The sequence below is a fragment of the Jaculus jaculus genome, chromosome 3 (assembly GCF_020740685.1).
Source record: "Jaculus jaculus isolate mJacJac1 chromosome 3, mJacJac1.mat.Y.cur, whole genome shotgun sequence".
Lineage (NCBI taxonomy): Eukaryota > Metazoa > Chordata > Mammalia > Rodentia > Dipodidae > Jaculus > Jaculus jaculus.
Window position 1 is genome coordinate 91,335,128 of NC_059104.1, and position 27,688 is coordinate 91,362,815.

The following is a 27,688-nucleotide window of genomic DNA, read 5'->3' on the forward strand; positions in this document are numbered from 1 at the left end:
CATCTGAAGAGTGAGAGGATCTTCCCTTTCATAGCATCATTGTGCCCTGTGGCTCGCAAGGGTCTCAGGAACGCCATGGCCCTTACCCCCTATTCTGCCTTCTTTGGTCTCTAGCCTTCTGCTCACTTCCCCAGCACCTCCATAAGATGATTGAAGATGGGTTATTTCAGAGGTCTGAGACAACCCTTGCCAGGTGCTTAGAGCTGACAGCCAAGAATGCTCATTTCTGATTATACCACTGTAAGTACAGAAGTCCAAAAGGGAGCTCATTGAGGGCAAAACTGTTAAAACACACAACACTTAAATCACTGTGCATAGTCAGACCTCCAAAAAGCTTTATATGGTAAAAACTGCTATTTTAATAGGGTTGTTAGGTAGATCCAAGAAACGCTGGGCAGCCTCAAAGCAGACCACTTAAATGTGCAATTTCTTGTTCTGCTTCAATGTGGAGAGCCTGTGTCCCAGTTTGCCCAACAGGGTCCTGGATTGTGTCCACCGACCCAGCAATCGGTGTTAGCAAGCACCTGTTCTACCTTCTATCTTTAACACAGCATAATTATTAGCATTTTATTTTTGAAAAGAACATTTTATATTTTCTAAGATCATTAAGCTAACTGGTTATTAGGAACTTTACCCCCCTCTAAAGTAAAATTATGTGATTTTAGTATTTTGGCACCCCTTTTGTTCTCAGAAGTGGCCACTTGTGGACTATAGATCATCATATACATTCTGTTTCTAAGACTCATTGTCTGTACAGGTGAGGGTCTCAGAAGCCTTAAATCTTGAAAGAAGGGTTTGTAGTCCTATGAGTGTCAGGATTATCATGGGACCTTGAGAGCATGCTGCTGTCTGAGCCCATCTCCCTGCAGACTGTCATTCGGTGCCTGGGGGGGGGGGAAGAGCGCAGCCTACAGCTCCACAGAGCAGCATTAGCAGGTCTGATGTGCAGCCAAATTAAGCATGTGATGGGTCAATTTTATAACTATATCCCAAGGAGATCCTGTACCATTCATGAGCAGTCACCTCCTTTATTTTAAACGGAGGCCTTCCCAAACACACCCTTAAAGAACATTTAGTTTCCTGTGTGACTCGTCAAAGCTTTGGGGTTGGAATGCCTAGCTAGCTGTCTGGAATTGTGCTGACATGCTCATGCCTGTAACATCTGTCTTCACCACAGCTGAGGAGACACTGATAGGACCATTTCTCCCCCACTTCAGCTCCCTGGGCCAGTAGAACGTAGCTTCCTTCCTTTTTCACTGCCATTAGAATCAAAGGACACGACTCCTCCTGAGATAGCTTGGGAGTGCCAGTGCCAAGAAGACAGTAGTTAGATGCTTTTCCCTGAGAGCAGGGTCAGCAGGAAACAGGGCCAAGAGCCAGAGCCTCTTTCCAAGGACCAGGCTGGTGCTGGCTCCTCTCTAGAACACACATGCCCGAGAGAGGGCAGGCAGCTCGCCCCATACCAGAAGACAGTGAGGTAGCACCAACTGGCAAACAACTAGGGACCTTCAGGATAAGGTGACAGTCAGACCAAGAAGAAAAGGGACCGAGAAGCACCAGGCTTGGAGACATATGACAGCCATGGACCCCAAGTCCCTACCTGATGCCTGATACACCTCAATGGCTACTCCCCACAACAACCAGGCTATGCTCAGTGGGCTGTGTCTTCCCTGTCTTCTCCCCCTTGGTTAGGAGTGAGAGAAAGCCTGTCTTACAGCAGAGTTGGGCTCTGCCTCCACAAGTGACTTCCTCCTCTGGGGTGAAGTGCACTTCACTTACAAGACCATTTTGGTGGAAGAAACCTTTGATTTAGTGAATGCGTAAACAAGGACTGATAAACACAGACATGAAAAAAGAATCAAGAGGGCTGGAGAGATGGCTTAGCGGTTAAGTGCTTGCCTGTGAAGCCTAAGGACCCTCGTTCGAGGCTCGATTCCCCAGGACCCACGTTAGCCAGATGCACAAGGGGGCACATGCGTCTGGAGTTCGTTTGCAGTGGCTGGAGGCCCTGGCGTGCCCATTCTCTCTCACACTCTCTCTCTCTGCCACTTTCTCTGTCTGTCACTTTCAAATAAATAAACATAAAACAAAAAAAATTTAAAAAAAAAGAATCAAGATACTGAAGGATTTATGGTAGGTGCTGCTGTACACCAGACATAGATCAATGTTAAGCTAAGCCGTGTATTCCAGTCCCCACCACGACCCTATGAGAGCTGTGCAATGAGCTCTTCCAGATGAGCAAACGGCCCACAGAACTTTCCGACAGCTGGTAAGTGGGAGATGGAGGACTTGAACCCAAGGCAACTGGACTAAAGCTCAAACTATTAAGATAGCATCCCAGTGCCTACCCCTCACATTTCCTTGCTCTTCGTGGAGTTCAGTACGGACACTAGTAGTTGAATTTCAAACATCACCGGCAACCTCTCAATATAAAAGAAATAACTCAGACCTTCAATTACACACTGACTGGAGTCTCTTGGCTTTGCCCATGGTTCCAGCTGGAGTTCTAGTTTAGGGACGTTGGGTCTGAGTGGATGATCTCATAGCTAGCAGGAATCCCTATGTGTATTTTTCTCCCACACGGAGTCCTACTGAGAGCTATGTTTTGGCCAATTACCTCAGTTCTCAGTTTACCCATATGTCATGGGGCGACATCCTGAGGAATGCATCAGTGATGTTGTCTCTGTGTGATATCACGGAGAGTACCTGTGGGAGACCACTACAAGGCCACGATAGGATGCATGCTGTTCATGACCGACTTTTGCTTTACTAATTTTTACAGGGTAAAAATGAGACTTTGAAAAAAGAGAAAGAAAAACAAATGATGACTTTGGAGAACCCAACACATGCATTTTGACTTTCAAAAATATTTCTAAAAAAGCAAATGTTTGTGGAACACAAGGCATGCTGGATGTCCATGGCTGGGGTGGGGGAGGGGAACGTAAGGCAAGGAGGGAGTTACTGGGCAGGGGGTTCTTCAGGAAGAAGTGTTCTCTCTCATCTTGAGTCTGTGGTTCATCTGTTGCTGCGCTACAGGGCAGGAGGCCTTTTTTTCTTTCCTTCCTCCGGCAAAACACTTCCGAAATTGCCCCTCCCTGCTCTTTTCCAGCACCACGCAGCCGGTGCTCAGGGCTCCTGCCTCTTGGCCACGTTGTCATATGGCAGAAAATCAAACCAATATGCACACATGGAGGAAAATCAAACCAGTCTGCACAGCCTGGAGGCTGGTTTTGGGCTACTAGGGTTAGGAAAGAGACTGTGCTGTTTATTCCTATTTATTTCCCGTGTGTGTGTGTGTGCACACGCACATGGGTGTGCTGGCGGAAGCCAGAGGACATTCTTGGGTATCGGTCCTCAGCCCGCACCTTGTGTGTGGCAGGGTCTCTTTGCTGTTTGCTGATGCAGAAGCCAGGTGGCTAGCTGTCCCAACAGCTTCTAGGAATCCCAGCTTTACCTCCTACCTTGCCATAGGGAGTTGGTATCACAGACACAGACTACAGTGCCTAGCTTTACACAAGTTCTAGGGAGCCAAATTCAGGTCCTCAGGCTTGTACAGCAAGTGCTTTGCCCACTGAGCCATCTTCCCAGGTCCCACTAAAAGCTAGTCATACGTCTGGGCCATTCTGGATGTGCATCCCTATGTGTGTTGAGGACAACAGATTAGTGGGGCACAGGTGGAAAACTCACTTTAAGGAAGTGTGTGGGACCATGTGTGCTGTTCAGTTCTGGTAGTTGCCTGTTAAGTCAGAAACAATCTCCATAGGTAGGCACATATACACCACGTTTGAGGACTTGCTCAGGGTCACCCAGCTCTTGAATGGTGAGGGCTACCATCTCTCGCAAGCATCCTTTCCCACTGCTGATCTGGCTGGCACAGAAGAAATCTACCTGACTGCTCTGGGAAGTCAGGCCTCACAGAGCAGCGACTTAGGACAAGGTAGATAGAAGCCCCAAAGTACAGACTCAACTTGACAGCCACCACCCTCCAGCCAGACAGAAACAGCTGCCTTGGATTAGCTTCCAACCAGGAACTTAAAACGGGCCGAGACATCAGATGGGACAGGAAACACAGCGGAGTAAAAACCTACATTCCTCATTTACCTCAGGCCTCAAGGCAGCTCGCTTTCTAGCAATCTGGAATCAATATAGCCCCCCTTTTCCATTGGCTCCATGTACCAGTACCGCCACCCTGAGCACCCAGGGTCAGGTCCACTTCCCCGCTTCCTCACACAGTCTACCACAGCACTGGTCTTCACGAAGCAGCCGAGCAAGGTCTCCAGGACAGCTTACCCGTGGAAGATCCAAGTGCTGCACTCATCGGCCTTGCTGATGTAGTTCTCGGGCAGCAGCCCTGAGCAGCCGGTGGTCAGTGAGGTGCCGTAGATCCAGCCCTCACTGGTGCTGGTCTGTTCCATCGGAGACATGAAGATAAAGTCCCCAGGGACCAGCTCCAACTCATCATCGTTCTGAGGGGTGTAAGGGTAGATCACCTGCAATGTCTGCAAAAGGCAGAGAATGTGTGAGACCGTCCATTCTTCCGAGTTCCTCAAGGATGAGACTATATTGCATGTGAATACCGCACATCTCTAGGTGTGATGCACACAGGTACCCCTGGTGCCCGTGGGTTCTGAGCAGACCTGGATCCTGATCAGAGAGCACACCCTTCTCACCAGGGTTTTACAGATGAGTGCCTAGTGTTCCTGGATGTTCCAGAAAGATTCAGAGATGGGTTTTGGAAAGTCATCTGAAAACCCAAAGGTTCTCCCAGAAATTGCTGTACAAATGGGCTCAAACTCATTTTCCCTGTGACATGTGCTATGGTGGACACTCCAGCAGACATGGAAGCTTCAGTTCATGAAAGAAAGCAGTTCTCCACAGGGACAGCAGAGAAGTAAGATGGTAAATCACTCCTGCTGGGAGGGAAGGGAATCAAGGGTGGTCCGTTCTATGTAATGTGGCTGCTGGAGCATGGCATGGTTTCTGCCCTCAAGGCTCTCTCTTTAAGCCTAAAATTATAACAGAAACCCAGAAAGAAAATCGTCCTTCTAGACATGAGCGTGTGTATTGGTAGGTGGTCGGCTTCTTTCAGTGCGCAGACGGAGACCATGTGTTCCTTTTCTGCACTCAGAAAAGGTCCCCGCAGGGGCAAACACAGGGCCAAGCCACATGGCTGAGTGGTTCCATTTTGGGGTTGGGAGGGCTTCCTTTCCTGATGTATATAAACATCATAGCTCTAGGCCTGAAGGTACTTTAGGAAACATTTGTTTTACAATTTTATTAATAACAGGAGACCTTAATAGGAAGGAAAATATTTCCTATCCCATTTGCTTGATGGGGACACCAAGATGGAGAATCCTTCACAGCTTTTCCTCAGGTCCAAGCTGGTAGTAGCAGACTACATACTCTGCTTCTCATCTTCCAGCTTGTTAACTCTGGCCTTTGTTTTCCCATCTGTAAAGTAATGCCTGGATTCTCAACATTAAATAAAAGAAAATGCCTGAGAACAGAACCTTGGATAAAGAAAGGGCATAATTATTTCTACTGAGCTATGAATCCTGGCCTCCCTCATGCCTTGCAGCCAATCCTGAGCCTGGGACCTAGGGGCATGGTGCTGAGTGGGTCAATAAGCTAGTCAGCTTGCTATCAAGGTGAGCCATCAAAACACACCATAGGGGTTGGAGAGGTGACTTAGGGGTTAAGGTGCTTTTCTGTAAAGCCTAAGGATCCAGGTTCAATTCCCTAGGACCCACGTAAACCAGATGCACAAGGTAGTGCATGCATCTGGAGTCAATTTGCAGTGGCTGGAGGCCCTGGTGTGCCTCTCTCTCTCTCTCTCTCTTCATATTTCTCTCACATAAATATTTTAAAAAACACACTATAAAGAAAGGGTTATCCTGGGCATGGTGGGGCACACCTGTAATCCCCTCAATCAGGAGGTGGAGGCAGGAGGATCACTGTGAGTTTGAGGCTATCCTAGTCTATGTTGGGAATTTCAATCCAGGCTAGATAGAGCTACTCAGTCTCTATAATGCAAAAACATGTTTTTCTGGAAATCTTTAATGAAAAAGAGGCAGGAAAATATTATTTATCTCAGAGGACAAAGGTGGCAATGAACAGAGTTCATCTGGCCTCTAGACTCTGCTTAGGGTGCTGATTTCTTCCCCTAATTCTTCCTCCAGTATTTTTCAAGCCTTTGTCTTCTTGTTCTCTGATCATCTCCTTTCTCCTTCTCTGATTTACACATAAATCAAGGGTGTCTGCTGGCTTGTTAACATTTTTTTAAAGGATAAGGAATTTCATAAGAAATCCCTTAAATTTCAAAGCCAGGTGTGCAAGGATGGGCGGAAAAGCACCAGCCCTTTTCTCTGGGACAGGGTGGGGGGAGCCAGCATACCACAAGGGAGTGGGTTGAAAGTCATGCTGGCCAGATACTTAAGCAAGCAGCCATGGCTCATAATGCCTTTGACCCCGGACAGTATTCGCCTCAAAAAGCTTGAAGCATCTCAGAGTCCCTCTCTGGTGGTTTGACTTAGGTGTCCCCCATATACTCATGTGTTTCTGAATGCTAGGTCCCCAGCTGGTACCAATTTGGGAACTAGAGCCTTGCTGGAGGAGGTGTGTTGTTGGGGGGTGGGCTTATGGGTGTTATAACCAGCCTCCCCTTGCCAGTGTTTGGCTCACTTTCCTGCTGCTGTTGTCCACCTGATGTTGGCCAGGAGGGGATGGCCACTCTCTGCTCGTTCCATTGTTTTACCCTGCCTTCATGGAGCTTCCCCTTGGGTCTATAAGCCAGAATAAACCCTTTCCTCCCACAAGATGTTCTTAATTGGGTGCTCTGAAAGTCTGAGCAATGAGAAGTAGACTGTGACACCCTCACACATCCCATCATATGTGAGTATTCTATCTCTACTTCTCCTGGGAAAATTAGCACACAATAAAATTGGAGATAACATACTCCTAAATATAGTAGTTGGACAGTAAGAAACCTGGACTTAGTGAATGCACAGTATAAAAATTAAGGCATTTCAGCAAATTCAAAGTCACCACTGGTGGCCAGGGAAAATGTTAGACTGTGTGCTTAGGTAATGGGTTCAGATTTCAGCACAATAATCAACAAATAAATAAATAAAATTAGACAAAACCTGGGTCCAAGTCTCCTTTGTCCCTTTTCTATCCACCAAAAGTAGACATAAAAGCTCAAAGTGTGAGACACATTGGAACATATGCCATAAATATACATTAGGCTAGTTCTTTGTTTTGTGTTAAGCATCTGCTTCTGAGAATTCTCAAGTCAACCTTAGGCATGGTTTTCCCCCACTCATTACACTGCAGAAACTAAACTCAAAGGCAGCGACTAAAGGGCAATCACAGGCCCGTGAAAATGGGAACTCAGCTACTCTGCCTTTGAAGTCCTTTTATTCCTAGAACAACAGCTGCAGTGGTTTTGCCCCTGTACCCAGCCTGTGCTAGGTATTTTCGTAGACTTCCCACATATCTTTGCCTAGGAAATGCCACTTCACAGAAAAGAAAATTCAGGACCAGGAGAATTACATAAGTTCATAGTGAATCCAACTGCTGCTGAAATAGGAGCTGAAACTCACGCGGGAGTGCCAGACCCCTCCGTGCTTTTTGGAGAATTCTGTACCTTTTCTACAATTCTGCCATTTAGCGCTATTTGAGCTAAGGCCCAGTGTCATCACTAATGTGGACGCGCCCATGTAAACTACCAGGAGGCATTTGTAAATCCAAGTTACGTGAGAAGCTGAAACAGCACAGTGACGCGACTCTGCAGCTTCCCTAAGCATCCCCGGCCGAGTGTCCTTGCTTAAGCTGGTCCCTCCTCTGGATATCTGTTCCCTGGTTGGCACGCTCAGTTGAGCCTCCCTCCTGGGGGAAGGATGAGGAAGGTGACAGTCTCACATATTGGAGGGGCTCAGGAAGATCAAAAGACCCCAGAGAGAATATAAAGGGATGAGGACTATGTTATCAGAAGGAACTATAACAAGTCAGCTTTTACAAATAAGAGATAAAAGAGGCCAAGATATTTTTAGAAATAATTCATGTGGGCGCTTACTGCCATTTTTCTTCTATGCCAACTGAACAGAATGTGGGTCAGGCAGAAAAGCAATTACCCTCTCAGTTAACTGGAGGGCAGTGTTGATGATGAGAGGATGCACATCTTGTAAAATTCCATCACCACCTTCTCTTACAAAGGTGACCTCCAGAAGCTGTGTGCATGCTATCCTTGAGCCAACCCCCTCCACACACACCCCTTGCCCTAGGGAAGAGTTTGACCAGCCATACGTCCCTGTTATCTTCAGGCTTTATCCCAGATGATTCTAGGAGCTGCCAAAATTCTTAAGATCACTAGGATAGGCTGGGGATATAGCTCAGTCAGTACAATGCTTGCCCAGTATGCACACAGCCCTGGGTTCAATCTTCAGTCCTCCCTAAAAGTGGGCCTGTACACATAGTGCTTGGGAGGTACAGACAGGAACTTAAGAAACTCATGGTTATCTTCAGCTACATAGTGAGTTCAAAGCCAACCTGGGCTACCTGACTCCCTGTCAGAAAAAAAAAAAAAAAAAGAGGAAGGAAGCAAAGAAGAAAGGAAGGAAGGAAGGAAGGAAGGAAGGAAGGAAGGAAGGAAGGAAGGAAGGAAGGAAGGAAGGGAAAGAAAACTGCAACTGCATCAAATGGCTGAAGGAAGATGTGACTCCTCAGTGCAGTCACGCAAAGCTGTCTGGCCCTGGCACGCCCAGGACACCACACCGAGCCCTGAAGCTTTATTTTATAGGTTGGCCCTTCTCAACACTTCCAAAACAGCTAGGTTGCTTGGTTATAGCCCAAGTATTTGTTTTTCATGTTACGAAAATGTGTAAAAGATGTTAAAATGTGTAAAAGATGTGTGCATTAATAAAAACATCCCTCAGTTCTTTGCTGTTTCTGTTGAAAAATTGGGAAACATGTAAATACTGAGTAATAAATGTAGCTAAATTGAAAAACATTTTTTTTTGTTTTCATCTACCTACAAGAGTACACCATATACCATTGTGGGGATGTCTGGAATTGTTGACAGTGCCAAATTGTATCCATACTACAATTTTTTCTACATGTGTTAGCTACAGTAAAAATTAATTTATAGATTAATAACAGTAGCTAATAATAAAATAAAAATATACCCTATAACAAAAGCTATCTAAAGCCTACTGTTTATTTTCTGCAATTTTTCATGTTATAGTTTTGGATTGGGATTGACATGTGGTAACTGAAACCAGCGCAGAATGAGAAGCCATGAAAACAGGGGGACCCCTGCATGTGGGTCCTTGTTAGATGGGCTACCTATCTATATTGCCGAAGTGCCTCGGTGTGCTTTGCTGCTGGGCTTCAACGGCTCTGTTGCTTTACAGTAGTGCAGACACAACCTTTGTGTCTCTGGTTCTTCTTCCAGAAAAAAAGGGCAATTTTCTCCTCTAAGATGGCACATTCAGTACTGGAAAGCAGTGTTGATTCTATGCAAAGAAGGATGCCAGGCTCATGCCTGCTTGTCTATGGCACGATTCAGTTGTCCCCAGCCATGCCTCGCATCACCATGCACGTGAACTCTAAGGACCTGGCTGGGTTTCTTGCCTGTCCCTCTCCTGCTGGACCCATAACTCCTTAAAGGCATAATTAAAAACAAAAATTCTGGCACCTCTGTGGTACCTTGCATGCCCTAGACATCTGCACATCTGCTAATATCTGCTGATGACATCTCTGAAGTTGTCTCCATAGGTATTCTCCAACTTGCCTAAGGTCAGGATGATGCCTTCATCAATATCAAGAAGTTCTATACTAGGAAATGTTTTAAAATATCTTTTCCATCCTCCATTTTATTCCTGTGTCCTTCCACTAAGGCCAACAGGGCAAACATGGTGACAGACATTACCCAGAGGAGCCATGTGGATGAGAGGGGAAGGGCACATGCTCAGCTACAGAATCTGGGGCTGGATGACTCCCTGCTGATGGGTTCTGGCCCTGCGACTCCTCTTTGCTCCCATCTCCCTCTGTCGGCTAGCAGCAAGCGCTCCTAGTTCTGCTCTTCAATCGGCAGCGGGGAGCAGCATTGGGAGCTATGGCGACACATTACCTCATGGTTAGCAAACCGGATATCCCGAGAGAATATGGTGGCCACCCAGTCGCACCCTAGCTTGACGTCAATGTTCTGGGCGAGCTTCTCTAGGGTGGGCAGGTGGCTAGCTTGGAAGTGGTATGCGAGGGTCACATGCAGCTGCTTCTTATGAGGCTCCACATGTACTTCTGGGAAAAGGAAGGAAGAGTTTGGGGATTAGAATGAGGAAATGACAGCACCATAGAGAAGGAAGAAAGGGCACAGAAAAGATCCCCAGGACGTTCTGTTCCCCAAATAACATCAAAACGAGTCCCTAGGTTAGACACAAGCTATTTGCTGGGCTGCGGATGTAGCACATTGATAGAGTGCTTGCCTAGCATGCACCAGGCCCAGGGTTTGATCCCCAGACAGAGTGGAGCACACCTGTAATATCAGCACTTGGGAGGCAGAGGCAGGAGGATCAGAAGCTCAAGGTCATTCTCAAAGGGAGTTTGAGGCAGTCTGGGACACATGAGACCCTGTCTCAAGAAAAAAAAAAAACAAAAGCTGCTTGCTTCCCAGCAGCATAATAAAAGCGTCTCAGATTCTGAGTCAATTTACTGTTTCAGGCATAAAGATCCACACATACGGATTTTCTTTCTCTGGGCACTGGGTAGACTAGGGGTTAATCATTTTTTTTAAATTTTAAAACATTATTTTTATTTATTTAAGAGAGACAGACAGACAGACAGACTGGGCCTGCCAGGGCCTCCAGCTGTCGCAAAGGAACTTTAGACACGTGCACCACTTTGTGCATCTGGCTTTATACAGGTGCTGGGGAATCAAATCTGAGTACTTTGGCTTTGTAGACAAATGCCTTAAGTGCATAGCCATCTTTCCAGCTCTTAATTATAATTTTTTTTTTTTTTGCTCCTCCTCACAAGTCTAGATGATCACCACCTACCCCACAATTCCGATGGGGAAAACAAACCCAAAGGGAAGTGATGTAGGATCACAAAGCAGATTTTGGAATTGTGTGGCTCCCAGACTATATTGCCTTTATTACGTTCCTTAGTTTCTGGTTGAGTCTGATGAAGAAATGATGAATATCCTCAAGATGTAAATAGCATCTGTTGCAGGGCACTAGCCTGGACATCACAAGGTGTTTAGCAGCATTCCCAGCCTCTAACCACTGGATGTCAGTACCATCCCCTAAATCATAATAGCCAGAAGTTACTCCTCACATTGAATAATATACGCTGGAGGCAACATCGCCGCTTGTTGAGAGCTACTGATTTAAAGTATGCAGACTGTTATTCTAAAACTGTAAAAATAAATCTCCCCACATGAGGGAATGCATTTTATTACTTTTTTGTACTTTACACAAGAGATAAAGTTTAATTCCTGGCTTAGAATAATAAGGAATATGCAATCAGGATAAAGTGGTGAATTCAAAAATTTAAGGTCCTTATCTTCCATTAGAGATGAGCAGCCTAAATAGAACAAGAAGCTGGTAATTTGGTTTTAAGTATTTTAGACTTTTTTTTTGCATTATACTGCACGGTGTTTCTGCAGAAAGAGCACATATGATATGTATTTGGATCCCATTCCCATCATCTCGGTTTTCCGGAATTGCTCAGTGAATGAATGAATGAATGTGCGTGGGTGAGCCTTCTTGAACCACCTGGAAAGAAGAATGACACTAAGTATTTTGGCTGATGGAATCTGGGTATGCCAGTAACTCTACACTACTCAGGCATTAAGCTCTAGGGCAAAGACATGACCTACTTTCCACATTAGGGAGTAGAAAGCTGGGCCAGCTACAGCGGGGCCATGCAGTGCCCCAAACTGCCACCAGGGCGCACCGCCGGGGCAGAGATGGGAAGCCGCCAGGTTCTTAGAGGGACAGCAGATTCTTAAAGAAGACCTGGCTCTCTCCAGTTCCCACATGGAAAGCAAGGGCCTTGACTGCCCCTCATTCCACAGACACCCTAATAACCTGCCAAAGTTCTGGCTGATGCCCGCTTTTCTGATTTGTGAAGGATTTGAGTTTTGTGTTAGTCCTTGTGATGTACCGGTTCTGACAATAGCAACATGGCTTTAAAGAAACCCATTTCCTTGTGTTCTGCGGACAAGAACAGGAAATAATTTGCCTTATTGTTATGCTATCTCTCTGAAATATTCAGTTCCTCTGAGGAATTCAGAAACCTAAGGCTGGGCCCTGGGAGACAGGGGTGCCAGGGTAAGGGTGCAGTCTAGAGAGGCTCCCTGTGTCCTGAGGACCCACAGCTCCTGAAAGAAGACTCCTTGTGATCCTGATTGCACTCTTCCTAGGGTTCAAGCTCTATGTGAAGCCTTTCTGGTAAGGTGGAAGAGGGCTAAACTAATGGACAGCAGCAGCAAGGACCACAGCAAGCAAGGTATTGCTGAAGGTCAGGAGAGGGAAGACCAAATAGTATGGCTTTGTTCAGGTCTTTCCCTCTCTTGACCCCTATAAATCTGGGTGGGCAAGCTGGGAGGATCTTCTAGCTCTGCATGAGTCACCCGGATTCAGAGGCTGGGGTATGACAGAGGCGGGAGGGTGCTTACCTAGCAGCACAAACCCCTGAATTTGAACTTCAGCACTGTACAAAACTGAGCACCTGGTGGTAAGCACCTGTGACCTCAACATTTGGGATGCGGAGGCAGAAAGATCAAAAGTTCAGTCACCCTGAGTTATATAGCAAGTTTGAGGCCAGGCTGGGCTAATTGAGATCCTATCTCAAAAAAAGTACTGGGGGCTAGAGAGATGGCTTAGCGGTTAAGGTGCTTGCCTGCAAAGCCAAAGGACCCTAGTTCAATTCCCTAGGACCCATGTAAACCAGATGTACAAGGTGGTGCATGAGTCTGAAGTTTGTTTGCAGTGGCTAGAGGCCCTGCCATGCCCACTTTCTTTCTATTTGCCCCCCTCAAATAAATGAAGAATTTTTTTTGAGGCAGAGTTTCACTCTAGCCCAGGCTGACCTGGAATTCACTATGTAGTCTCAGGGTGGCCTCGAACTCATGGTGATCCTCCTACCTCTGCCTCCTGGGTGCTGGGATTAAAGGCGTGCGGCACCACGCCCAGCTAACTTTTTTTTTAAGTACTGGGAACCATTGTGCAGCTCACACTTCCGCTCTGCTCACACCCTCTCCGCTCCTGCCTGGGGCCCACCATGCCTGATCAACATCCTCCCAGCTTCCTTTCCTCTCTACGGATGGCACCAGTCCCCCTGCGTCCCAGTGCGGTCTTCACGTTGCCTGAGTAGGGTTTCTGAACAGGTCTCTAAGAGATGTCTCTCATTTCTGTTGCGTTCTTCATGGACAAATTCATGGTAGGGGCTCAGTAAATAGCCCAGTTTGCCTCTCCCAACACACTGCTGTACATTCAACTACAGAAGGCTCCGTGCAGTGGTGAGCTGATCTGCCCCTGAAGCTTTACAACTTCTCCCCTTCTCAACACACATCCTCAGCTCCCTTTTAAGCTGAGTCCTTCAGCAGAAAACTTCAGAACTACCACGATGAGGGCAGGAGAGATATTTCCAAGGTGTTATTTTTGGACTTTAAAAAAAGTCTTGGGCTGGAGGGATGGCTTAGCAGTTAAGGCACTTTCCTGCAAAGCCAAATGACCCAGGTTTGATTCTCTAGAATCCGTGTAAGCCAGATGTATAAGGTGGCGCATGTTTCTGGAGTTCACAGTGGCTGAAGGCTCTTGTGTGCCCATTTACTCTCTCTCTCTCTCTGTTGCTCAAATAAAATAAATAAAATTTCAAATCTTTAAAAAATTCTTTATGTATGTATATATGTGCACATGCTTATGTATGTGCATGCTCATGCCCGGGTGTTTTGAGGCTACAAACGAGTGCCAGATGCTTGTATCACTTTTTGCCTTTGGCTTTATGTGTCAATGGACTGAATTTGGCTGGCAAGCTTTGCTAGGAAGTGCTTTTTTATCACTGAGCCAACACCCCAGCTCCACTGATGGATTTTATTATGACTTTCTATCAGCTTCATTCTCCTGTGTCCTTCGTGTGGTGTGAATGGCCAGGCCCAGGTAAGCACCTGCGTGGGTGGAGATTAGAGGGAAAGAAGAAGGCCCCTTCCTTCTGAAGGGGAACAGGCAGGAACACTGGAGAGGGCTCTATCTGTAGTTCAATGTGAGTGGTCAGTCTTGGGTGTCAGGTAAGCCATGGGCAGTCTTTCCACCCCAGAAGCTGAGAAAGGGAGAAAAAGGGTGGATGTGGGAGGCTCTTTCCCACAAGGCCCTGCACCTCTGGCTTCCAGTTCTCTCCTCTGTAGTAGTGATGGTTTGAGCCCCACAGGCTATCTGTTGAAGGCTTGGTCACCAGCCTGTGGGACTCCTGGGAGCTGGAGAAACCTTGAAGAGGTAGGACCTAGTGGGAGGTACTTGGGTTGTTGGGGGTGTGCCTTTGAAGGAGACAGCGGGAATGCAGCCCTTCCTTTCTTGTTTTGCTTCCTAGCTGCCATGAGGTGAGCAGCTTTATGTCACCTGGCACTGCCCCCATGTTCTGCTCCACCTTGGGCCCAAGAGCACTGGGGCCCCCTGACCATGGACTGCAATCTCTGGAGCTGTTATGAGTCAGAATTAAATGTTCTCTCTTTCTTTTCTTTTTCTTTTTTTGTTTTTTAGAAGTAGGGTCTCGCTCTAGCTCAGGCTGACCTGGAATTCACTATGGAGTCTCAGGGTGGCCTCGAACTCATGGCTATCCTCCTCCCACTGCCTCCCAATTGCTGGGATTAAAGGCGTGTGCCACCATGCCCGGCTTTTTTTTTTTTTTTTTTTTTTTGAGGCAGGTTCCCTACCCCAGGCTGACCTGAAACCCACTCCGTAGCCCAGGCTGGCCTTGAACTCATGGTGATTTTCCTACCCTAGCCTCCTGAGTGGTGTGATTCAAGGCATAGGCCATCACACCCAGCTCTCTTCCCCAACTTTTCAGTTGATTGCCTTCAGTATTTCTGTCACAGGGATAGAACCCAATGGGAGCATTTCCACCCAGGGCTTGCCCACTCTGCTTGCCAGGCGGGCAGCTGTGCTTGCTCACCGGTCTTGGATGCAGCCTCGGCAGCGAAGTCGGCAGCAAACTTCTTGAGGACCTCTGCACTGTCTTCCTTCACGAATAGGCCAATGAAGTTGGAGGAGGTGTAGAGTTCCAGGGGCAGCGGGGCTGAGAATTTGCACTTCCAGCGGCTGACGGTGGTCTGCAGGGCTTCCCCCAAGGCATCCACCTTGCTGTCCTCACACTGGGGGTGGGAAATGTACAGACTTTATCGGAGACCAGGAGATAGCAAGGCCTAAAGTCACTTACCATTGGTCGCCCTGCTTCCTAAGAGCGAAGGCTGATGAGAGTTACCAGACCTCGTTGTCTGTGAGGGAGGGAAGATCTGCAGGCTCCTGATTATCCAGGGGGAAAGTTAATCTGGGGAATGCATCATGACCTCTTCCCTCCTTCCCTTGCTCTGCAGTGGCCACTGGGAACCCTACGCAGAATGCCATCTGACTGGTCAAGCAGAAAGCAAGAGCCAGGGTCAGGATTTATGCTATGCTGGCCAAATGACACCCAGATCTTGGGAGATGGAGGCAAGAGGATTAAAAGTTCAAACAAACAAACAAAAGTTCAAGGTTATGGTTGGTTGCATAAGGAGTTCTAGACTAGCCAGTGGTATAAGAGACTCACTTTGAGAAACACGATAAACAAACAATGGAAAGAAAAAGAAAAAAAAAGCCCGAAAGGAAAATAAAACCAAGACAGTAACATTTAAATGATCTTACCTCAAATAACCAATAAATACAAGAGAGAATGCATAAATACATTTGCTTGATTAACCATTCTACAAAGTACACATACATGAGACCATCATGCCACAAATCATAACTAATATAACTTTTGTCAGTTAAAAAATGGTCTCCTTGGTCTGGACACCATTAAGACACTTGGCTGCAAAGCCAAAGGACCCAGGTTTGATTCCCCAGTACCCATGTAAAGCAGATGCACAAGGTGGTGCATGTGCCTGGAATTTGTTTGCAGTGCTTGGAGGCTCTAGCATGCCAAATCTTTCCATCTTTCTTTCTTTCTTTCTTTCTTTCTTTCTTTCTTTCTTTCTTTCTTTCTTTCTTTCTTTCTTCCTTCCTTCCTTCCTTCCTTCCTTCCTTCCTTCCTTCCTTCCTTCCTTCCTTTTTTTGCTCACAAATAAATAAATAAAACAATTAACTATTTTTTTTGTTATTTTTATTTATTTATTTGGGAGCATCAGACAGACAGAGAGAAAAAGGGAGAGGGAGAGAGAGAGAGAGAGAGAATGAGCATGCTAGGGCCTCCAGCCACTGCAAATGAACTCCAGACACAGGCACTCCCTTGTGCATCTGGCTAATGTGGGTCCTGGGGAATCAAGCCTCGAACCGGGGTCCTTAGGCTTCACAGGCAAGCGTTTAACCACTAAGCCATCTCTCCAGCCCCAATAAACTATTTTTAAAAATATTCTCCTTGATTTTAAAAAGGGGGGAGCTGGAAAGATTGCTTAGTGGTCGAGGTGCTTGCTTGCAAAGCCTAAGGACCGGGTGTGATTCCCCAGTATCCACATAAAATCAGAGGCACAGTGGCTCATGTATCTGGAGTTCATTTGCAGTGGCTGGAGGCCCTGGCATGTGCTCTCTCTCTCTATCTCCCTCCCTCCCTCCCTCCCTCCCTCCCTCCCTCCCTCCCTTCTTCCTTCTCTCTCTCTGCTTGGAAATATATAAAAATATTTTTAAAAACATGAAAATAAAAGAGGATTATGCCAGGCAAATGCATCTTCCAGGAGAAACCCTGTGTGCTTTCTGCTGCTCTGCATCCTCTGAGCCTTTTCTGCTCCCCTCAGACCAGCAAAGTCTCCACCTCCACCCCCGGGATCCTGGGAAGAATGAGGTGGGAGCTGTGACGTCATCCTCCTACCCTCTTTGGAGCACTGTAAGGAAGAATGAGTGTCTAAGTCTCTGAATGTTTTTGAGAAAGATTCTGGGATGACTAAGAAGAAGTGATAATCAATTTAATTTTCAGTGTGAATGGCAAAAAAAAAAGTGTTAGAAACATTTTTTTAAACCTGGGACACACACACATACACACACGAAATATATCTGGGAAAACTAAGCAAAATATCTTTTAAAATAAATTTGTTGGGCAGGAGAGATGGCTCAGTGGATGAAAGTGATGCTTACAAAGCCTTCCAGCCCTGGTTCAATTCCGCAGCTACCCACAGACCCCAAAAGTGGCACAAGAGTGACTGGTCTGGTGTTTGGTTTTCAAGAGGCGAATAAATTTAAAAACTTGTTTTAAAATAGTACCATTCTGTTTTGCCCTACCGTGTGAATAAGTGAGCTCTCTCTCTTCCATTACCGTGCAGAGATGGCACAGGCTTGATGCATGCAGGAGGAGGAGCTTTCGTCATTACCTATGCTTTCTGACAGCTAGGGTGTGGAGAAGGAGCTGTGGCAGGTACAGAGTACCCGCGTTGCTTCTAGAAAGCGCTAGAGAAAAACCCTGTGAATGGTTGAAGTGCCTTTCCCTATCGATTAGCCACTTGTATTATTATTATTCTCTGCTCTCCGTGCTCTTTCCAAACACAGTGGCCTGTCGCACCCATGAGGCTGAGGCAGGAGGAACTGAAGTTCAAGGTCCTTGTAGTGAATTCAAGGACAGCACAAGTTACATGAGACCTTGTCTTCAAAAACAAAACATCGACAACAATAACTGCTGCGGTATCTGTTTTAAGAGTGAAGAGGACAGGCCATGAGTTGGTGTAAAGCAGCTCCTGTTCCTAGGGTCAGTTATCTTGTTGCTATATCAAACCTGGGGTGTGCCTGGGTCTCAGCAGATGTGAAGGAAACACAATTGGGGTGAGACCCTTTGATGGGTCACCTTGATATCTGCGAGGTCCACCCAGTGCTACGAGCCCCGGGCCACTTCCAACTCTTCCTGAGTGCCTGTCACTTTCTTGCCAGACCCCGGATCAGACATCGCAGCTCACCATGAAGAACTGGCAGAGGGTGATGTGGGGGAAGATGTTGTGGGCCTTGTTCTTCCCGCAGATCTGCTTTGACTGCTGCCAGAAGTCAGAAAGCTTCTGTGCTAAGGGACCAGTGGGACGGAGGTAAAGGACATACTCCCGAGGCAGGGGGTCATCGAGGAAGGGGTCACCAACGTGGGAGAACAACCTGCAAGATACAACAGAGCCAGGAAAGCCTCTCAGGAGAACAACCCTACATGCTGGAAAAAAAAACCACCCTGCAAAGCTCACACTTCCCAACCAACTCTCAGATGGAGAGGCTTCTATTCTCCTGCATGTGGTACTGCCTGCTCATCCCACAGCTCCCTAAAAAAACCCAAAAGCTGCTCTCCAGGAAGCATCCTTGGGTTAACCCCACCTCCTCTCCCCCAGACACTCTTTCCCTGCCATGCACCACCTCTCAGCAGAGCCTGTGATGGAGCCCATGTGCCTCTGAAGAAAAGGGAGGCTCCAGGGAGGTGCCCGCGAATCCTCCCTGTATGGTATCCTGACAGGGGACAAGGTATCTTTTTAACTTGTCCAGCATCCACACATCTGCAGTGAATCTCAAGGTGAGCATCAAGACGGTGGATCGCGTGAGAGGGTCTAGCTTGTAAAACTTCCAAATGACTTTCAGCATCTGCAGGACGTGGGCACCCTGGGGCCAGGGCAGAGGAGGCAACTGACATGATAAGTAGGCTTATTAGGCAGACTTTTGGTTCCTGCTCCCACTCCCACCCAAATGCTCATTAGAGAAAGACTGCACACCCCCACTTATCACAAACACTCAAGAGTTAATTATAAGCTATCTTCTCAATTTATTTATTTCATACCAACCAGTCACATGCTGCCTGCACGCTTCTTCCTCCTGTGGATGCCAGGGCTTTTTGTCTGGAAGAAGAAATCAAAAATCTATTGTTAGTATTTTTAGCCTCCCCTCAGCTTTTCTTGCTGCAGTGGCAACAGTGGAGTGGGCAGAGGGCAACGCCAGAACCCACGTTCTCTTGGCTGCCTTGTGGTGTGGAGGGAGCTGCCTGCAGCCGGCTCTCCCCAAAGGTCACACGGAGACATTGGAAGTGAAGACTTGTCATTAATTTCCATGTAATCAGCACTGGATACGCTCGCAGCTCGCCATCCCATGCAGTCTATTTTCAGCAGTTTCCACATTAGAGTTTTATTTTCACTTCCCTGAAAGTTGTCACGTCTTTGCTTTCTCTCCTCCCTTTTCACCCCTCCTTTTCCTTGACCCAGATCCCCTACAGAGCACGCTCCCTTCACCGTCTCTTGGCAGAATGGTTGAGAAGGAAGAGCTGATGGTTACGAAGACACGGGGCTAGGGGTCTATAAGGACACTTGGGTCTGGATAAACTTACTGCCTCCCCTCTCGCTCTCCAACTCGCATCACCTACAGCTCCAGGCTGGGTCTGTCATCTCCAACTACCTTGCAGACCTCTCTGGAGATGCGTAACACTGGATAGAATGTAGAGCCAGTGCTGCCGTCCCATTGCTGGAGGAAGAGCAAACGCGAGGCCCTCCCGCTGGCAGGTGAGTATTCACCGGCTGCCTCCGGCAGCGAGGCCCCTGTGCACAAGCTCACAAGGAACTTGCCTGGGATTCTAGGCGGTCCATGAGAGCCACAGTCCTGAGTTCATGAACACCATGATTTGTGGTGCTCATGTCTTCTTCATTCCCCCCACGCTGACACGCCATCACCATCTACTGAATCGGGAGACATAATGGCCCCTGACCTCAGGGAGTCCGGTCAAGTTGACATAAAGACATTAATTACGTAGCTACCTATGTGAGTCACTTGGTGGCAGGTGTGATGGAGGGAAAGCCTAGAGCCTTAACCACACAGGACAGGGTGGTCTAACGTGGCCTCGGTGATCAGGATGGCAGCTCCAACAAAAGTGGCATTTCAAGTAAGACTCCTCTGGGGGCCATGGGGAGGGGCTGTGTGCTTGTTGTGGGGATGGAAGACACCAAGTATGGAGACTCTAGAGTAGAATGTGAAGTAGAATATGTGGTGAATCTATGAGCCTTGAGCAGAGCCCATCATATCATGGGTGGTCAAAGAATGATTAACACTCCCTGCACTGCACTCACTCAGGGTCCTAGGGGAGAAGAAAAAGGCAGGGATTCAAACTGAAATGATGCTCTTTCCAAGCCTCCTTTTCCTATTTGACTGCAGAACTCAAGTCTTCCTTCTTCTTGCCACCCCTCTATGGACCAATCAGAATGATGGATACTATGAGAGTCCCAGGGTCAGGCAGGAAGGGACCTCAGACATCATCTATCAGTCCAACTTCTTCAGTGCATCAAGGGCAAAACTTCAGTGGGAAGAAGTGAATATACTTGTCAAAGCAACCTGCCCGGAGCCAGCCTAGGAAGCCAGATGCTGCAGCTCTGTTATACAGCCGCCAACTGTGTCAATCCTTGCTTTTCCTCCACCAAAGCCCAAGCCAGCGCCCCACAATCAGCATAAAGACATCTGCACAGCTAATTGGAGCAGCACTGCTATAGCCTGCTTACAATAAGATGAAGTCCTCGGGGAAGACCCTTCTCTGGTCCCTCAGAAAAATCTGGAAGCCCAGAGCTCTTCCCTTCTTCCAAGAGCTTCAGCTCCTCCCGGTTCTCCAGAGCCCCACACCTGGCTTTTCTTCGTAGCTGCCATGTACCCAGGAAACTTCACCAGTTATGGAGTGTTGGAAGTTAGACTCTCTTAGGGATTGAACTCACCAAAAAAAGGGCCCATTGTTCCAAAAACAATTGGGAACGGAAAACACATTTGTGGTATAGACAATGTGCTATTTATACAAAGCATTCAATTTCTTTTCTCTATACCCTTCCCCCAATGAAATGTACCTGACTGAAACTTAATTTATTTCTTCTGAGAAACTAAGAGAATCCTTTGGAAAGGAAAGATCTAATTAAGTTATGGTCTCCTTAACTCAAAAGACATGTTTTGGAGAGGGTTCAAAGGACAAAAAAGGAAAAAGATAATTAAAGATTTGGGTGCGATAAGGCTGTGGTAAAAGGTTAAGAAAATCCAAATTCTTTATAAAGAAGACAAGTGTAACAGGGCTCTAGCCTTGTGGAAGGTTATCTCATCCAACACACCCTCTCTAGAAAGAGTAAGGTATGTGTTAGCTAGGGTACAAAGTGCTCAAGTGGCTACCAGAAAGAATTGGCTGGAAGCAATGTTTTAATGATATGTTTAGAAGTTTATAGAAAGTATTCATCTGAAAAAGGTAAAATTTCTTAGACAGAATGTTTTAGGAACAAAATTCCCTTTCCACAGGGCTTTGGGGCCCAAAGTAAAACCTTTGGCCCCTTCACCCACACCACCAGGTTGGCCTTGGTTAGGATTGAGTCTGTTCCCAGAACTCTGCCCACAGAACAGACAGACCTAGGAGCGATGGCACAAGTCTCCCTTCTCTGCTCAGCTGAAGAGACTGTTGCCATAGAGCACCAGCCCCAACACCCATCTCCTGAGGGCCAATGCCAAGGGCAGGTGGGAGTATGTGGGGTACACCTGAGAGCCCCAGACCCACCTGAGCATCTGCACCCCAGAAGCTGGCAGATGGCTTAGTTCAGTGGCTGCCTGAGACCTCAAGCTGGCACTAAAATGTGGGTCTCCCCCCACCCCGACACACACTGGGTCACAGTGAGGCACCACAGCAGCGAATGCTGTCAGTGGGATTGCCTTGTCTCAGATCAGGGAGACAACATGTGGTCTTTCAACATTCTGTCATGTACACCCATAAATTTGGTTTCTGATCCTGGTCCAAACTTTCAAGTCTAGGGCTCATTTGCAGTTGACAGTGGAAAAACATGGTGCAAACTCCCCTCCCTGCCAAGGAGGGGACGAATAGGATGAATAAGACAAAGGACATGGCTAGACAAAAATATAGTAGATAGTCGAGAGAGGCCTAGCATAGGGCAGGCCCCAAGAGTCCACCAGCTAGTAACCAGAGCCCTCTGGTGCGAGTCCTCCCTTGCCAGTCAGTGCTCAGGCTCTGCTCCATGTGAGGTTTGGAGTTCAGGAGGACCTAGACCCACAGGAATCCTCTCAGGCTTTGGAAGGAAAGAACATCGCCTTTCCGGCTGGTTTGCCCAAGACAGCAGAATCCCTTCCCCCCTTCTTGCCTTCTCCATGGTCCCTTCTCTCCTTCCTCTAGTTGTGTCCCCACCTCCACCCCACATCTTTTCTCCTTAAGGAACTCTTAGGGTACCAAATGAAAGCCAGAAACCAAACCAAGGGTTTTGTGTAGTGTTGCTTTCTGACAGGTGGGCATGTTTGGGGGACAACAGCTGCTGGTTCTATAGGCCTAGGATTATCCTCACCTCTCAACTCCCCCTGAAAATGCAAAAACAAACGCCTGGAAAAAACAGTGAGGAAATGAGAGTGACAAGAGCTCTGAGCAGCTGTGCAGTGCCCAACATATACACACGCCCTATGAGCAAAACAGAGGTGGATGTTGAAGAATAAAATAGAGGGCTGGGGAGATGGCTAAGTGGTTAAAGGCGCTTGTTTGAAAAGTCCCAAAAGCTAGGGTTAGATTCCCCAGTACCCAAAATAAAGCCAGATGAACAAAGTGATGTATGCACCTGGGGTTTCTTTGCACTGACACAAGGCCCTGGTATGCCCACACTTTCTCTCTCTCTACCTCTCTCTCAAATAGATAAAAAATTTAATAAATAGAATATTATTTTTCTTAACAATTGCCTTACCTTTTTTCCAGGTGGCTCCTAAGTAAATAGGACATAAATAGTTAAAGTGTCTGGATTTAACTACTAAGCAAACAGAACTGTTAGGCATAAGATTATTAAAAGAAAGATCTGAGGCTGGAGAGATGGCTTAGCAGTTAAGGAGCTTGCCTGCAAAGCCTAAGAATTCATGTTTGAATCACCAGGTCCCACGTACTCCAGATGCACAGTGACGCAAGCACACAATGCTGCACATGCGCACAAGGAGACATGCACATCTGGAGTTCGTTTGCAGTGGCTAAAGGCCCTGGCTCACCCATTCTCTCTCTCTCTCTCTCTCTCTCTCAAATAAGGAAAGATCTATATGGGTTCTGTAGCAAGATGCTCAGATGGATTTCTTTTAGGGGCGATGCTTATTATGGGAAGGTTATTACACCATAAGAGAGCAAGGTGAGTTGTGAGTCCAGAGGGGCCTCAGTGCTCAGGAACTAAGCGATGTGTTTCTTGTAAGTTATTAGGGAGGTAAAGGTTCCATTTGGCCCTGCCTTCATATTAGGAGCTATGGGGTGCTGGATAGGGGTGAGGGGGACCCAAGCGGGCTTTGAATAGGACTCATTCAGATGACCTTGGGGCCTCTGGCAACAGAGAACTGGTTTGCTTTTGAACTCTGCCTTGGGCCTTGAGCAGCATCTGGTCTCTTAAAACAACCACATCCATTCTAACACTCATTACTTAGGTTGGCACACAGGCTTTAGGTGGCAATCACTATGACCTGGGAAAGTTCTGGAGTCCATACTAGAGGAAATGGTGCTTGATCTGTACCTTAAATGCTGGGTAAGAACTAGCTAAACAGAGCGGAGGCTACAGCTAGAACTGGTGAGGTGGCAGAGAAACACTATGAAGGCAAGAGAGAAGACTGTGTCGGGAAAGGTTGGGTTTGGTGACACTACAGGAGAAGCTGTGAGCGGAGGCTGGAAAGGCTGTCTGGGCCCAGCTCAGAAGCCCTCATGGGCTGCTTCAGGGGGCTTGAACGGGACCAGCATGCAGCGGGAACTGAGAGGGATGTCAAGCTGGAGAAGCATGATTAGCTTGGTACTAGGGATAGAGCTGGGCACCTGGAGGCTGTGCACAGCCCTTGAGGACAGATCAGACGGGAGCCGAGAAAGACTGCCCTCAGCCATGGAGATGGAGGTGGGAGAGGTGGGCGAGTTGCTGACTGAACAATGCTCAAGGCTGTCTTGGCATTGCAACTTGAAGGCTGAGAACAATGGCGGTGACATCAGCTAAGGAAAACACAGGGCCAACACAGTGCTGGGCACGGGAGTGGGCCAGCAGCTTAGTTCCAGCTCCAGCTTGACAGCTAGGCCAAGGGTCATGAGCAGACACTAGGCAGTTTGTTGTTAGGCACCTTGACTCAGGAATTTTCTTTTGAGCTTGACTATGATGCTTATCTGTGTGTAATCCTGATATGTCTTTTGTGCCACCATCAAGTTCTGATTTCCTGTCAAAGGACTACCTTCAACTCTCAAATGAGTCTACAGTGAGGTGAACAGATATTTAACATACCTTTGGTGAGGGAACAGGTTAGCCCAGACCCAGGGCTCTCTAAAATGAGACCCTTTCCCATGCTTTCAGAGGGTGTCTTTCTCTATTTTATTACTACTTGACAAGAGTCGTGTTCTTGGCACTGTAGTAAAAACCAGTAGGCTATATATGTGCATCTATATCTATAAATGAAGATGGTAATATCCCTCAGAAGAGTGAATTAACTTGATTTTATTAGTTTGAAACTCATTTATTAATGTTTCTAATTGCAAGTTGCATCTCTTTTATCCAAAATGCATGGACCAGAAGTGTTTCAGATTTAGGGATATTTGCACAGGTTGGCTGTTGAGCATCGCTAATCCAAAGATATGAGATACAAAATGTTTGAGTGTCACGATGCTCTGGGACCTTTCGAACGCTAGATGTTGTGATCAAGGATGCCCACCCTGTGCTCAAAGTTGTATTATACGTGGCTCTGAACTGCTGTTGGACACACGCTCATGGCTTAGGCACCCGTGTGCTTCTGTGCATTGGTCGTCTGCGTTCAAGACTTTCTTGTGAGGAAAAGAGAAGACACAGGGGCAAGCAAATAATCTGTAAGTGGCTAAAACTCCTGATACCAAACATTAAATTATATCTTTCCTTCATGTAACCAAGATAACCTAAATTTTGGAAATTAATACTAACTCTAAGTTGTAAAAAAAAAAAAAAATTAAAAAAAAATCTCATCAACTACCAGGATAGCAATTGCTAGACTTTTTCATACATAACACTTTTAATTCAATTAAAATATGGCCTAATTAACCAGATGACTCATTCTTTCCGCTCAAAATCATTTTAACCATCAGCCCTGAACTGGAGGCTGAGCAGACCTGGGTGGGACCAATTCCTGTGCTTCCAGTGGAAGAGGGCAGCAATGTGAAGAAGGCGTCTTGGAGCCATAGCAGAAGATGGAGGGACTCCTGCAGGCATCTGTGAAACCGCGCTGCTTAGTAAGCCAAGGCCCTGCTGAGCTCTTTGAGGCTGCCAGCTCCAGGCAGAACCACCACTGGCTGGTCTGAGGCAGCGGCACTGAGCTGAGGCTGCCAGCCACCTTGACCACAGGGCAAGGCAACCCTGCATGCACCCCTTTCTCTGGCAGGAGAAAAGCAGGGTCAGGGAAGGTTGGAGAACTTCATGATCCTGGCACTGGACGTGTGTTGAAGCCTCCTGACACACTAGGAAGCCGACACCGCTGGGAGCCTTCCCTGGCCTTTGTGACTCTACCGTGATGAGTCTTTGGGGCCATCCCACCCTGAGATGGTTCTGGAAGCTTGATTGAAAATCCATAAATCAGTGACAGTTCATGTAGTTCTCATTTGTGAAGGCTACATTTTAAACCCTCCTGCAACCCCCCCCACCGTGGATGCTGAAACTGGATAGTACTAACCCTGTACAGCAGGCTGATAAAGTTTAATTCATTAATTAAGCATACTAAGAGATCAACCACTACCAAACTCAGTGATCACAATGTGCTATAATAAAATTTGTTTACAAATGACAAATGGATTTATTCTAGAATTTTCTATTTAATATTTTTGACTGTGGTTGACCTTGGATAAACGGAACCTTGAAAAATGAAACTGTGGGTAAGAGGGGACTAAGGGATAGAGTGGCCATTAATCTTAGGTGGGTGTGGAGGTTTGATTCAGGTGTCCCCCATGAATTTATGTGTTCTGAATGCTAGGTCCCCAGCTGGTGGCAATTTGGGAATGAGAGCTTCTTGGAGGCAGTGTATTGTTGGAGGTGGGCTTATGGGTGTTATAGCCAGTTTCCCCTTGCCAGTGTTTGGCACACTCTCCTGCTCCTGTTGTCCACCTGATGTTGGCCAGGAGGTGATGTCCACCCTCTGCTCATGCCATCATTTCCCCTGTCACACAGAGCTTCCCTTCAAGTTTGCAAGCTAAAATAAGCCCTTTTCTCCCAAAAGCTGCTCTTGGTTGGGTATTTCTGACAGCAACAGGAAGCTGACTACAACAGTGGTTTAATTTAAAATATCTTTTTACTTTTCTAAGACAGAGTCTGGACATGTAATATGGGTTTTCCTTGAACTCCTGATCCTCCTGCTTTAGCCTTCTGAGTGTCAAGATTTCAGGAATGCTCCAGCGTACTTAGCTTAGTTTTGCTTTTAAATGTAGGATTCAGTGTCCCAAACTGATGCATTCAGCACCCTCATCCCAATATTTGGGTTTTCTGTCATAGGCACTTCTGTGGGTTCTTCACATGTTGATCTTTTGACTCCAGATGCCCTGACTGTGGGATGACTGCACAACCCACCAAAAAGCCTGGTTTCCTGACACCTCTTGATGGAGGAAGGTGATAGTGGGCACTGCAGGCAGCTCAGGACCTGTGAAGGTCAGGACTACCCTGGAGGGAGGCACAAGAATTATTCCATGTGGCAAGAAACTACTTGTAAGCACTTACAGCCTGGCGGCCACTCTGATTCCCATCACAGATGAGGAAATCAAGGTCACATGACCAGGACTGTACATCTATATCATTTATCAAGCCCCTGAGGTCCATGTACAATGAATAATGTGCAGATCAGTAAGACAGCATTCTTGAGCTGGGTGTGGTGGCACACACCTGCAATCTGAACACTCAGGAGGCTGAGGCAGGAGGATCATGATGAGTTGGAGGCCAGCTAGGGATATATATTAAAATCCTGTCTTAAAGTAAGAGAAAAAGAGGGCTGGAGAGATGGCTTAGTGGTTAAGGCACTTGTCTGCGAAGCCTAAGGACTCATGTTTGACTCTCCAGGTTCCACGTAAACCAGACGCACAGTGATGCAAGTGTGCAAGACTGTACATGCACACAAGGGGGCACACGTGTCTGAAGTTTGAATGCAGTGGCTGCAGGGCCTGGTGTGCAAATTCTCTCTCTCTCTCTCTTATTCTCTCACATTAAAAAAGGAAGGAAGGAAGGAAGGAAGGAAGGAAGGAAGGAAGGAAGGAAGGAAGGAAGGAAGAAAGAAAGAAAGAAAGAAAGAAAGGAAGGAAGGAAGGAAGGAAGGAAGGAAGGAAGAAAGGAAGGAAGGAAGGAAGAAAGAAAGAAATGGCAGCTTGTTGGGCTTGCCTAAAAAAAAATAGTTAATAGCCTTGCTGTCAAGGGACGCACTGTGCATAGGTCCCTGATATGTAACGCAGTTGCTCTGGGGGGTGCCTGCTCTCTGCTTCCACAGCACATCTGCTGTTCCTCCGCTGTCAGCACGGCCAGCGAGACCGCGGGCAGTCAGAGCACTGACAG

The 27,688-nt window shown here is 47.0% G+C and overlaps 1 protein-coding gene across 2 annotated transcripts in view; it reads right to left on the bottom strand.

The window, feature by feature from the left end:
• The window catches only part of Ubash3b (ubiquitin associated and SH3 domain containing B), a 157,791-nt gene that overhangs the window by 19,363 nt on the left and 110,740 nt on the right, over window positions 1-27,688 (bottom strand). Inside the window, exons 2-6 of one of the 2 annotated variants that reach the window (XM_004667349.3) lie at window positions 18,986-19,039; window positions 18,131-18,317; window positions 15,172-15,370; window positions 10,130-10,299; window positions 4,291-4,499 (exon numbers count right to left, since the gene is read on the bottom strand). In XM_004667349.3, the coding sequence (XP_004667406.1) occupies window positions 4,291-4,499; window positions 10,130-10,299; window positions 15,172-15,370; window positions 18,131-18,317; window positions 18,986-19,039 (819 nt within the window). Of the gene's footprint in view, window positions 1-4,290; window positions 4,500-10,129; window positions 10,300-15,171; window positions 15,371-18,130; window positions 18,318-18,981; window positions 19,040-27,688 lie in introns of both variants that reach the window. The other variant, XM_045145412.1, reaches the window with a different exon arrangement.